The following is a 13,635-nucleotide window of genomic DNA, read 5'->3' as shown; positions in this document are numbered from 1 at the left end:
GTTCCCACGTGCTCTGAGTGGGCACTGCCCTCTGGCAACTGACTCTCTGGACACCAGGAGAATCACTTGTACTCAACCATCCCAGGATGCCCGACAGCAGCTGCTCCAGGAGCGCCAGCTGGGCTCAGGCTGGGGTTGATCTGCCGCGTGCGGGTCCCTCTCCACAGCAGCCAGTAGGGAGCCCTCAGCAAGGGATATCAAAGAGATGCTGGCAAGTTCTTGCAGAGTGGCCCAAATTTCTCTTGCCTTAATTGAGCCACAGAGAAAAAGATCTCATCACTTGTTTTAGACTTAAAGATCCCTGCAAATCACCCCAGAGTCTCTCCCAACAATCCTGTTCCTTCATCTTAACTCACACTCCATCTTCCCAACCTTTCGTCATTTACTCCAGGAAGACAGCTATTAAACTCTGCAGCCCAAACCCCACTTCACCCAGAAACGACCTGAACCTTCCAATTCTACCGCATTATCGTAACGAGAGGTATAATTTAATAAGGAGGGCCCATTTTTTGAAGTATAAAGAAGTTGCCTGCTGGTGTCACCGTGTGAGGACTAGGAACAGAAGATGCTCTGGGTGTGTCAGGCCTTCCTGCTCCCCTGGGTCTCCAGGGCACGCCTCTTAGCTGTGCCGGCTTCTGAGAAAGTCCCACCCCGGGGAACAACCGAAAGTATTCTGGAAGACACTGGGAATCCCGTGGGCTCTCTGGGGACGGTCGCCCTTCCTGAAGTGTGAGGAGGAACCCAGGGGGTGCGTTTGGCCATGCTGGCGGCAGACCTTGGGGACTCGATGGGACTGAGATGTCGCCCCTCGCCTGGGTCTCTGCAGGGCCCTGCCCCATGGGCCTGGGGCAGGAGTGTGGTCACTGTGCTGGCCACACCTGGTCCCCGTGCTCACCCTAAGCATGAAGGCTGCCTCCCCTGCAACCCTCTGCAGGTCCCTGCCCCTCTCTCCTTTACAAGGCTTGTCCCACCCACGGTCCTTCAGCCTCTGTGTCCCCGCTCCCGCCTGGCCCAATCTCTGCAGGCGCCATCTTTGTCCTTCTCTGTCCCTTCCAGGCCTCTGCCCGCCTGTCCTCCCAATGGCCCTGTGGCCAGCACTGCTGCCTCAGTGTCCTGCACGCCAGCTGTACTCAGACTGGCGGACCTCAGTGGAGCCCAAACTCATTGCCTGCTTCCCCCGCGGGGCCCTCACTGCTCCTGAAGGCCCTGCTGCTCCTCCAGGCAAGAAGCCCCGTGTATCCCCCTCGCCCTGTGGCCCACTCCGCAAGCCCTGCCTCTGGGACCAGCTTGCCTCCTCCATGCCCCTCGGTGCCACCTGTGGCTGAGAGGGCAGCACCCCATGCCCAGTTGATTTGCCAACTCCACATCAGGCATGTTTTAGCTCCGACGTGCACAGAGGCACAGGCAGGTCCCCGCCCCACAGAGCTTCCACCTGCATGCTCATCCCAGGCCCAGGTCAAGAAGAGACAAGGTCCCAATGCCTCCCAGGACATGCGCCCCTAGGCTGACTCGAGGACCTGGCGTGGGTAGCCTGTCCTCCAGGCGGCTCCCAGCCCTGCTTCACTCAGGGGATTGCTGTCCTCTTCCTCAGCTTTCCCACAAGGAAAGCTCTGCTTCCTCCTCGCAGCTGAGCCCAGGTCCCAGCTCCCATGGCGCCCTTCCCTCTGAACCCTGCACAGCACCACCCCATCCCCAGCCTCTGTGCATTTACCCTGTGGCTCCTGCAGCAGGGATGCAAATGCTCAGCTCAGGCGTGCCCTCCCCCACTGACCCGACAGTCCCCTTCTCTCTCTGCCACTCCCACACAAGGACCCCTCTTCGGGGAGGCCTCATCCGGCAGTGAGCCCACCCACCATGGACCTGCCACGTGCCTAGCCGTCGTGAATGGTGTCCTCTTTCCTCAGTTTCACGCTGTTGCATCAGAACATGGGAGGCCGCGGTGTGGGCCCCCAAGAGCTTCTGTTCACGAATGGTCCAAAGAGCTAACACCACATGGCCATACAAGCCCTGCACAGCAACACAAACCTGATCTCACAGCACGCATGACCCTGTAAACCCCACACTTTCACACACGCAGCAACCCGCACACAAAGGCACAATTCACTGAACAGATTACTTTTCAATTGACTCAATTTTGTCTTTAAAATGTCTTGAAACAATAGAGACGGAGACAACGATCTTTACTTTGGCATTTCATGACATTTGCTGCTCCCAGTGAACGCAGGATGAAAAAGAAACCCGTATGAAGCCTGTCGAAGGCTACTCACCATTGCAAGATCAGTCCCATTTGACAGAGACATGGCCCACTGCCACGGGCCGTTCTGTGAGCCGATGGGCAGGCTGAGGCCTGACGGACTCATTAACTGGGTCCTGGGTGTGAGTTTACCAGTGACTAAAGGCAGCAATGGACTGGCCCAGAAGGATGCTGGAACCCCAAATGAAAGCACGCAGAAAAGCACGCTGGTTAGGACTGGTGTGTGCAAAGTCATCCTGCCGGCCAGCAATCACCCCTTCCATTCCTACCACACGCCAGGTGCTGTGCTGGATGCAAAACCATGGCTCGAAACCCCCAGGAAGCACAACAAGGGGGCTTCACAGGTGAGGGGCCTCCGGCAGGAGTCTACGCCTTCCCGGAGAGAATGGAGGAAACGTCACCCAGGAAGCAGCTGGTGCTCTGTTTCCAGGCCAAAGGGAAGGGCTGGGTGGCCAGGAGTAAAGCCAAGCGATTCCACTCATCTGCCCCGAAGTCTTGGCAGACGGAATCTCATAGGAACACCCCTCAGCCTCCTGGGGGGCTGAGACCTCATCGTCATTAATAACGTGGTTCTCTCAGGTAAGAAAAAACTAGAAATGATAAATCTCCATGTGCAAACCCCGTCTTCTCTCCGCCTCCTTCCAGGTGTAACTCTAAAGCTGCCATTGATCTTTAAAGCAACCTTCAATTACCCTGAGACCCCAAAGTCCAAATAAGCCAAGGCTCGAGCGAAGGAGCGTTTGCTTTGAGGCCTCTCATGAAGCAAACGAAGGGGACTCCAGGGGTCTGCTGAGCACACCCTGGCACCAGCTTCCGAGGCCAGGGGACAGGGAGGAGGGGGGCCTTGCTGCTGCCTCTGCGCCGTGAAGTCCGCCGGAGTCTCTGCAGAGCACAGGGCTTTTGCTGCTGTGTCTTTCCTACTTTGTAAATCACAGACGCCCAAGAGAACCTGTGATGTCTTTATTGCATGTCTCCTTAGCAAAGATCCCTGAAGTCTGAGGACAGCAGCATTTAGGGTGGCCTCCTAGGGGCAGTGGGTGACTTCCAGACTCATCAGGTGGCCATATATGGGCTGAGACCACCTCCAAGTAGGGGCTGGGCCCAGGGGGCCAGCTGGCCAGCTCAGAGGGTCTCAAAGGTCATGGACTGGAATTTGGTCCCACTGTGCACACAGATCCTCGCAGGTTACTCGGAAATGACCACACCCAGCCCCTCCTCTGTGATGGGGACACTGAGGACCCTGGAAAGAGGCCCAGGCCCATGAATGAAATGTGGCCCTTACGTCATCTTCGGGCAGGACTGGGCAGTTCAGGAAACCTCATCATGGTGGCTGAGCCAAAGGGAATGCACAGCCAGCCTCGACGGCACTTTGTGCAGCCTGGGAGCTGGGGTGACCTGCAGAGTCCACCCACCTCTCTCTTCCCACAGCCCCTGTGACCCTCTCACACTCTCGTCCCCAGTGCCCCTCATGTGTTACCCAGGAAGCATCTGGTAACTAAGTCTCCACCAGACAAGCAGGGCACGCCTCTTGCCTTGAAGGCCATAGGCGTGTGTGCTCTGTGCGAGTGATGTGTTTGCACGTGTATGTGTCAGCGAGCTGAGGGGACACCTGAGGGATGGACACGGCGGGACACCTGAAGGGCAGGCACGGCAGGTCACCCGAGGGGCGGGCGCGGTGGAGCATCCTAGAAGAAGTGCAGAGAACCCACAGCCCTGCATTCTGAGTACCAGCTCCAAGCCGTGAACCTCCCAAAGTGGTCCAATTCCCACAACCATCCTTAACGTGGGAATTAACCCTAGTGAGAAAACCATGTTGACACATATTGAAAAGAACATGCAAAATACCAAAAAAAAAAAAAAATTCAAACAAGAAAATAAAATATCCATAACTCTACTAATGAAAACTAAGTCAGGCTAGCACACCATGGTTTGTTTCTGTTCGGTCTTTCTGTCCATGCGTGGAATAGAAGCAAATCTGGGATCATTTTTATCTGTATTACATATGCCGATACATATAATTTCAGGTCATGCTTTTCCTCCACATAGAAACGCACTGAAAACATTTTCTCCTTTCAGTAAATATTACTTGAAGATACAATTTTTGGTAGTTATGAAACATTATAACCAGTCATGTACCATAATTGAGATAACTGTACCCAGACCGCTGGATATGCAGGCTGCTGCCAATTTGTTTTTCCATAATTATAAACAAGGAGAATTACTGGGTCGAGGAAAGGTTCTTGATATCAATTATTAATAGCTCTCCAGAAAGGTTCTGTATCACACCCCTCGTCAGAATGAAAGAGCATGCCTGCTTTACGCCAGCTTCCTCCACTTCCAGGAGGGCCCTCGCTAAAAGCAGTGCTTATTTCAGAGCGTTTCTTCCGATTTTCGATTCTTTACTAATGATCGGAAGAAACACTTACATTTTCTGGACAGCTACATAAATTCTCGTGTGGGTTTCTGACTGCTCTGATAGTCCTCATCCATTTTCTATGAGGACATTTTCTTTTTATTAGTTATTTGTGTGAGTTCTTTGTATATTAAGGGTATAAGCTATGTTGTGAATGAAGAACCTTGTCAACTGCCTCTGAATTTGGTTTATGAGGTTTCTGGTACACGGATATTTACAACTTCTACGCTGTGCTTAAAATGGGCCACTCTAGGGCGAACTGGCATTTTCTTGGGCTAGGCATCTGGGGCTCTCTGGCCATATTAAGTTAACTTGTTAGCATTGGGTTTTTCAGACATAAAAGTAATGTAAATTCTAGACCTAAACGAGTGAGAAGGTGGGCTGGGGCCACGAACTTTCAGAGGAGACTTGCTTTTATTCGTCTTCCCTTCAGAGCTAAGCGTCAGGCAAGCAGGAACCTACGAAGGCCATTCTGTCTGTCTGTCCTGGTTCACTTGCTTGGGTTCAGGGGTCCTGACTTAGGCAAAGGGTCTCTGACTCACATCCACCTGCTCCAGCCCCAGGCCTTCTCCCCTGCCCTCTGCCAGGCTGTTTACACCGGGGAGCTGGCCCCAGAGCAGGAAGCAGCAGACGCCTTCAGGGCAAACACTAGTTCTAGGGCTGGCTTAGTCCTCTGAAGAGTCCATGAACTTAAGAAGTATTTTGTTAATATCCACGTTGTGTGTGCTTGTGTGTGTGCATGCACCTTGTATGGGGAGAGGACAAGGAGCCTTCGCTGAACGTTTGTTCATCACATTACAGAAACAAAAGAATAGTCCTGATCTCAGTGGGGCTGTCTCTAGCATTTCCCTAGGTACTGGTGGTGGTTGATTTAAAATGTTCTTTAGCATGTTAATAAAGTATTATTTTAGTTTTACTTAAGGGTAGAGTTTTCTATTCATTAAACTCAGGAAAAGCTACCGAATCTCTTAAGATGTGATTGAGGGCCTCTGGTTTACTGATGGGATCCTTTTATTAATAGTGCAAGCCAGACAGAGTTACAGGTGTACTGGCCTGATCTCTGAGGCTAACTCTAGGCTGGCATCCCGGAGCATGGCTACGTCCGGTGGTATTTTTATGGGATATTTTTTATTTTATAATATTGATGAAGGCGGGCCTCATGAATGAGATGGGTGCCGTGAGGGAGGCTGATGGGAGCGCCCAGCCCTCTTGCCCTCCTGCCTTCCACCATGTGAGGATGCAGTAACGAGGTGCCCTGGGCAGACACCAGAGGCCGGCGCCTTGATTTTGAACTTCCAGTCTCCAGAACGGTGAGAAACACATTTCTATTGCTTATACATTACCCAGGCTAAGGTATTTTGTTATAACAGCAGGAATGGACTAAGACACTCCATGTATGTGGAGGGAGAACCTGGCAGATGTGGGATCCTGCACAGAAGTTACCGATGATTCATTCAGCTGAGACAGGGCGCTGGGAGCCCCGTGTCCGGTGGGCAGCTCTGTGAGACACAGGGCCGAGCCTGCTGCTTCTCTCTGGCAGGACAGGTCACACAGGGTAAGGTTTTTAGAAACTGTGAACAAATTCACTAGGAAGACATTCTCTGGCCTTAGAATCATATTTAAAACCACGACTTTTGGCGATGTTTGGATTTACTCCCAAATTTTAAGTCTATACAAGTTTGGTTTTTTTGGGTTTTTTTTTGAGATGGAGTCCTGCTCTGTCACCAGGCTGGAGTGCAGTGGGGTGATCTCAGTTCACTGCAACCTCTGCCTCCCTGGTTCAAGCGATTACCCTGCCTCAGCCTCCTGAGTAGCTGGGATTACAGGCATGTGCCACCACGCCCAGCTAATTTTTGTATTTTTAGTAGAAACTGGGTTTCACCATGTTGGCCAGGATGGTCTCCATCTCCTGACCTCGTGATCCACCCGCCTGGGCCTCCCAAAGTGCTGGGATTACAGGCATGAGCCACTGCACCTGGCCAGGTTGGGCTTTTCTTAAAGCTTGAGGCAAATTTAGCATTTTTAAAGTATGTGTGTATAAATGCCTCTTTTCTAACACAGAGGAGGACTACGTTTTCACCCATCTATCTTGGTCCTCCTTACTGGAGGTCTGCCTATTTCACTAGCATTTTCAACTGCCCCTCTAAGATATACTTAGGAATTCTACATAAAAATCCTGTCTTCTAATGTATTTGTTTGCTTTTACTCATTCATTTTTTTATTGTCTTTATCATAAGTTGTCTTTATTTTTCTATTTTTAACTTCTTGGTTAAAGGCTTAGTTTACTTGTTTTAATGTTTTTAAATAATGAAAGCATTGCATCTTTGAACCTGTTTGCAAGCCCAGCACTGGTACATTCCTTGTGCTTTTCAATATCCTTCAGTAATTACAGGGTCATTTCCATCTTGACCCACATTATTTTGAAGGGGGTTCTTTAACATCCAAATGCTTGGTTTTGTCGTTTTAACTTTATTATGATCTAATTTTAAAGGATTATGCTCAGTGAACAAAGTTTATGTCATTGCTGTTTTCTTATTTTGGAAATGTTTATGGCCTAGGTTGAGTGATTACTTTTTGTAAGTATTCCATAAATACTTAGAAAGAAGACGCATTCTTTGTTGGTACAAATTCCACCCAGAACTCCTAAACCACTCCTTTTTTATGCCATTCAGATTCACAATCCTCCTTACTTAATTTATGGGACGGAGTCATGCTCTGTCGCCCCAGCTGGAGTGTAGTGGTGCCATCTTGGTTCACTGCAACCTCCGCCTCCCAGGTTCAAGCGATTCTCTTGCCTCAGCTTCCCCAGTAGCTGGGATTATAGGCGCCCACCAGCATGCCCGGCTAATTGTATTTTTAGTAGAGACAAAGGTTTGGTTGGCTTACCAAAGTGCTGGGATTACAGGCGAGAGCCACTGCGCCCAGCCCCCACCTTATTTTTAATCCAACTAAATACGCTTCAACTTTACTCCTATGGTTGCTTCACTGAATGTCTTTGTATGTTTTATACAGTTTTAAATTCAAGTTTAATACGAAGACCGGAAAGTGCACAGATCACGGCCTCTACCAGGAGGCTTCTGACAGCTGGCGCTGGGCTCCTGTGCTCCCAGGAGCGTCCTGCCTTCCTGGCTCCTGCGGCCGCTGCCAGACCCGTGCTGGGAGAATACCACAGTATGGAGTGACTCTCTCTGCTCGATGCCACGGTGTGGGGTGACTCCCCCTGCGATGCCACCGTGTGGGGTGACTCCCCCTGCAATGCCACCGTGTGGGGGGACTCTCCCTGCGATGCCACCGTGTGGGGTGACTCTCCCTGCGATGCCACGGTGTGGGGTGACTCTCCCTGCGATGCCACGGTGTAGGGTGACTCCCCCTGCGATGCCACCGTGTGGGGGGACTCTCCCTGCTCGATCCCACAGTGTGGGGTGACTCTCCCTGCTCAGTGCCATGGTGTGGTGTGACTCCCTGCTCTGCCCAGTGTTTTCTTCTTGAAGTCCGAGGACACGATTGTTCCTGCTTCCTCCGTGCGCCATCCTGCCCCATCCCTGTTCGTCTTTTCATTTGTATTGCTCATGGCTGCTTGTGTTCTAGCTGCCAACCCACCCTTGGTGCTGAGTTTACCAAATCACTTCACGTTGCAGAGCAGGCTGTTACAAATCCACTGTTACGGGAAGGCCACCCCATCCTCTCTTTGCTTCTCTCCCCCACCGGCTCCCCTCTCCCCCATCTATCACTTCTATTCCCTGGTCCCTGCTCACTTGCCGACCCCCGCAGAGCAGTCCTTTCATGCACCTGCCCCTCCCAACTTGCCCTGCCCCTCGCGGGCAGAATCTGCAGCACGGGGCCTGGCTCAGGGCGAGGGTTCCAGGGGCATTCAGTGAAGGAATGAACAGACCGGCTGAGGCTGTGAAGCCCAGGGTCACAAAGCCAGACTGAGCCCCTCACCCTGGGCACTGCGCATACCTGTGTGTGCTCGGCTTCCCCACTGAGCAGCTGGCAGATGCACAGAACTCAGTCCCAGAGCCAAAGGGGACAAAGATGAAGGCTCCCAGGCTGGGCAGCTTGGGCTGGCACCCGCTGGTCCTTCCCATGCAGCCCACCCAGCAGCTGGAGCTCCCACAGAGACGCAGGGCCCGGGGCCAGGTGGCTGCGGACTGCCTGGAGCACGCTTCCAGAGCAAGGGCCTCAGCCTTCCACGATGCTGCTCTGCCACCTCCTCGCCGCCTTCACCAGCCTCCTGGGGCAGGCAGCCACCACGCTGGAGGAAGCTGCTTCTCCCAACGAGGCTGCCCACGCATCAACATCAGGCAGTGGCGCACCCACTGATCAGAGACATTCATAGACCTCTCAGCTGCCGAGGCCCCCTCAGAGAAGGTTCCTGACTTCATGGAGGTGCCACACTCTGCCTACATAAAAGTAACTGCTTTTTCTACTTAGAAAAACGACTCTGCCAACTGCCGTCCCCACTGTGTCTAAGCGGCTTGCTTACTTTAAAATTAAAAACCACAATGGTCCCAGTTCCTGGCGGGTGGTGGGGTTTCCAACCTCACGAGGCATTCCCACTTCTGGTGGGCACCTCCTAGACGCTGGCAGAGCACAGTCGATCCCGTGTGGGCGGCCTCCTCTCAGCCAAGCCCAGGGTGAGGGCAGTGGGGCTCCAAGGAGGGGAAGCTGGCGAGGATGAGGGCCGGCGGGCATAGGGCGGCCTGCAGGGGGGTTGGCAGTTGGACCCCCAGTCCCCTGGGAAGCCAAACTGAGAGGTTTAGACTCGGGGGGTAAAATGGATAAATGAAGATTTTCTCGGATAGCTTATTTTCTAATTTTACAATGCCGTGCTTATTAATCAGCAAAAGATCCCAGTAATGCCGACATCAGGCGCTTAAACTACACCCCCAGCCGGTCAGAACGGGCACAGGATGTGGCTCAGTTCTGGTTTAGGATGACGTGGATGGATGTTCTCCATCCACGAACACCTGGGCTGGGTTCCATCTGCTCGGCCAGGCCCTGTTGGCAGCTCCAGGCCTCAGCACGACCCTCACCTGTCTGGTCTCTCCTGGAACCGGGATGAAGTGGGGCAGCAGGACCTCCCTGGCTCTTCCCAAGACTCTCAGAAGGAGCAGGGATGCTTGGAGCCACTGACGAGGACGGAGCTGGGGAACAGAAGGCTGCCAGCTGTGGAGAGCACTGCCCTGGGGACCCAGGACCGTCCCTTTAGTTGAGAGACGAGGGCCTGGAGAAGGCAGAGTGGTGAAGCGTGGCTGACCCAGCTGGCTGGTGCAGAGTCTGTCTGGTTCCCACTGCTGGGGTCTTCCTTGCTGCACCCAGAGCCCTCTGCTGGGTGAATACTGGGCAGAAGGACTTCCCAGCCAGCACCTTGGAGAACAGTGGGTATCACCCCGTGAAGGGGCCAACAGTCCACAGGGTGCTCGGGACGCCTCACAGAGGAACATGTTGGGGGGGTCAGGGGCTGGACACTAGTCCACAGGGAGTCCCACAGGTAGAGCACGGGGCCCAGCAGGGTGTGCCTCTGATGAGTGGGGTGCAAGGAGGGCTCTCCCACTAAGTTGCCAGGGACTAGCTTAGTGAGGTTAAACAGTGCGTCCCCAGTCACACAACTCCTAGTGGCCTGGCTGGAAGGGACCCCAGGCTGTGTGATTTCTTGCCCAGCCCTGTCCCTAAAGCATCACAGTCCAGGTGCTGTGAAGAGGGTTCCAGGGACCAGAGGTCACGTGCCGCACCCTGCAGGGGTGGCGCTGCTGAGGGGCACGCTGGCCCAGGGGAGGTTCTGCGGGGAGCTTGTCACACAGTCACATCAAATAACTCATACCTTGGGCAGCATTTCCACTGCCATGACCACAAGACCACTGCCAGGCTCGCCTTCTCAGCTAGACGAGCTTTCAACCAGCGGGAGGTCAGCGGCGAAACGCAGGCAGCGCTCCTCAAAACTCTTCCACAAATAACCCTGTGAACTAAAATTTAATACACCTCTCTCCTAGTAGAAAATCAAACTCGGGTTCTTTTGAAAGGGCATTTACTTACTTGAAAATCTTTCTCTTCTAGTATTTCCTTCCTCCATCTCACGAGAAAAGCAGCGCACACGTACAAGTGGAAATGAGAAAAGCCCTCTGGTTCAGACTAAAAGAGAAAAAATAACCAAGAGAGAAATTGTAAAGTGTGATCTATGAACATCACTGCAAGGTTATCTGCAACAGTCAGGGTTTACCTAGTCAGGGTTCAGAGAAAACCAAAGCTTGTGTTGACGTACTTTTACTTAATGCCTTAATTTCAAAATTGTCAGCTCATTAAAACAAACACCATTTTCTCTTTAAGTACCAGCGGCTGATAAACAGGAAGTGAATAGCAGACCAAGCTTCGGGCAGCCTCAGAGGCGGTTGTTCACTCTCCTCTCTTGCACAGACAATAGCCAAAAAGCATAAGAGACAAATTCAACGTGCGCTGGTGCCGTGCCAGGCACAGCGTCTGCTCCTCACAACGGCATGTGAGGGAGGCCTCCTCCCACTCCACAGATGAGGAAACACGGCTGAGCCCAGGCCGGGCCCAGTCAAGCCGGAGATCAGGCACTGGGCCCAGGACCACCACCTGGTCCGGGTCTCCCTGGGAAACGAACAGGGAAGTGTTCAGAAGCCACAGATGTGGAAGGACACGGCTCACACCCCTCAAATCACCACCCATGTCTCTCTCCTCACTGTCATTCAAACGTGCCTCCCTGCTCCCGCTTCTTGAGGTAGCTACCCCTTACTCATCCCGGAAACCCAGGACCACTGTCAGCTCCCAGAGACCCTCCCATACTGAGGTTCGGGGCGTGCACACCTTGGGGCTGTGGTATTAGTTCAAGCACACACAGCCAACTGCAAAGACTGAGGGTTCCCAAAACTCCAGTTCTTGGGGTGCCACCTTCACTTTTCTGCCTTGCCCATGCAACATCTGTAGGACTACTGTCAATGGTTCAGTAAGTAAACAAATCAAACGCACAGTGCATTCGATGGTGATGTGCTATGGAGAAAACAAGGCAAAGACTGGGACGAGGAACAGCAAGTGGGTTTGTCTGTGAAGAGGGGGATACCACTTTAGTAAAATGGTCAGTCACCTAAGGTGACAGATGAGCAAACATTCAGAGAGAAAAGGCGTTTATTATTATTATTATTATTTTCTTCACTGAGATGGAATTTCGCTCTGTTGCCCAGGCTGGAGGGTAGTAGCATGATCTCGGCTCACTGCAACCTCCGCCTCCCGGGTTCAAGCAATGTTCTTGTCTCAGCCTCCTGAATAGCTGGGATTACAGCTGCACGCCACCAGGCCAGACTAATTTTTGTATTTTTAGTAGTGGGGTTTCACCATGTTGGCCAGGTTGGTCTTGAACTCCTGATCTCAAGTGATCCACTCGCCTCAGCTTCCCAAAGTGCTGGGATTACAGGTGTGAGCCACCGCCCCTGGCCAGAAAAGGCATTTACACACATGGCAGAGAAACATTCCAGGTAAAAGCTACAGGAAGCACAGAGACCCTGTGGTTAGAGGCTGCCTGGCACGTTCCAGAAATAGCAAGGAGACCAGCACAGCTACCGCAGAGCGAGGCGAGCAAAGGGAAGCGATGGCTGGCACGTGTGGGGTATAGATCCTTAGGGCTCTGAGCAGGGAAAGACACAGGCTTCAGAAGCATCCCTCCGAGTGTCACGCTGACAACGGATGGCACAAGGCAGGGTGGGGAGAGACAGAACCAGGAGAACCAGGAGGCAGGTGAGGGGACCATGGTAGTCAGAATTCAAGAAGGGCTAGTGACTCGGGCCAAGGGGGAGCAGGGAAGCTTGTGGGAAGACCAATTCGAGATGTATTTTGAAGGTTTTACAGAAAAACTACACCAACACGCATGAGAGATCTGGGGTAGGAGAGAAAGGAACCAAGGGCCACTCTGACAATTTGAGCCTCCACAGCTGGAAGCGTGAAGCTGCCAGTTCCTAAGATGGGGACAGGTTTGTGGAAAAGGCTGTAGGACACAGTGTTTTGGTGGGAAGGCCGTGAGCTGTTCTTTGGAACTACCAAGTTTAAGATACTTGGGGATCCAGGTGGAGATGCCAGGGAGGTACACGGACACAAAAGACCAGAGAGTGACCAGTGATTCGGGACACAAATAAACACCAAGGACTAAACCGCACACAGGAATGATCAGCAAGCTGGGGCCAGACCAGAGAACATGAAGAGGGTGCATATTCTAGAGTTCTTGGATACAGTACCCTGCATATGTCCACTAAACAAAGTTCATCAACGGCGTTGGTTCAAGTTTCCTATAAATCCTGTGGGTTTTTTTTTTTCCATCTACTTATAATCTATCAATAACTGACAGGTATGCTTCAAAACTCCCATTATGAGAGTGAGTTTATGTCTTTCTCCTTATGGTTCTGCCAATCTTTGTTTTCTGTGTTTGGAAGGTATGTTATCAGGAGCACACGAATTCAAAATTGTTTTCTCTTCCTGGTGTACTGAACAGTATAAACACTTATGACCTCTAACCTCGCACAGGGCTTTTGCTCTGAAGTCTCTAGTGGGGAGGAGGGAGTCTAATTGACTACAACTACGTATCAGTTTTTGTTGGGTAATGTATTTTAAACAGCTCTCCTGAGGTATAACTGTTATATAATAAATTTTACATACTTCAGGCCGGGCGTGGTCGCTCATGCCTGTAATCCCAGCACTTTGGGAAGCCGAGGTGGGTGGATCACAAGGTCAGGAGATTGAGACCATCCTGGCTAACACGGTGAAATCCCGATTCTACTAAAAATACAAAAAATTAGCCAGGTGTGGTGGAGGGCGCCTGTAGTCTCAGGTACTTGGGAGGCTGAGGCAGGAAAATGGCGTGAACTCAGGAGGCGGAGCTTACAGTGAGCCAAGATTGAGCCACTGCACTCCAGCCTGGGCGACAGAGCGAGACTCCGTCTCATTTAAAAAAAAAAAAAAA

At 52.1% G+C, this 13,635-nt stretch overlaps 1 protein-coding gene across 3 annotated transcripts in view; it reads right to left on the bottom strand.

Moving 5' to 3' along the window:
* Nucleotides 1-13,635, bottom strand: part of TBC1D22A (TBC1 domain family, member 22A) — a 472,727-nt gene that overhangs the window by 64,377 nt on the left and 394,715 nt on the right. For all 3 annotated transcript variants that reach the window (XM_011984056.1, XM_011984058.1, XM_011984057.1), the window contains one exon: nt 10,704-10,799. In XM_011984056.1, coding sequence (XP_011839446.1) covers nt 10,704-10,799 — 96 coding nt within the window. The remainder of the gene's footprint in view (nt 1-10,703; nt 10,800-13,635) is intronic.

The sequence above is a fragment of the Mandrillus leucophaeus genome, unplaced genomic scaffold (assembly GCF_000951045.1).
Source record: "Mandrillus leucophaeus isolate KB7577 unplaced genomic scaffold, Mleu.le_1.0 Scaffold26, whole genome shotgun sequence".
NCBI classification, from domain to species: Eukaryota; Metazoa; Chordata; class Mammalia; order Primates; family Cercopithecidae; genus Mandrillus; species Mandrillus leucophaeus.
Note: the sequence above shows the minus strand (reverse complement) of the source record. Positions and strands in the feature narration are given on the sequence as shown.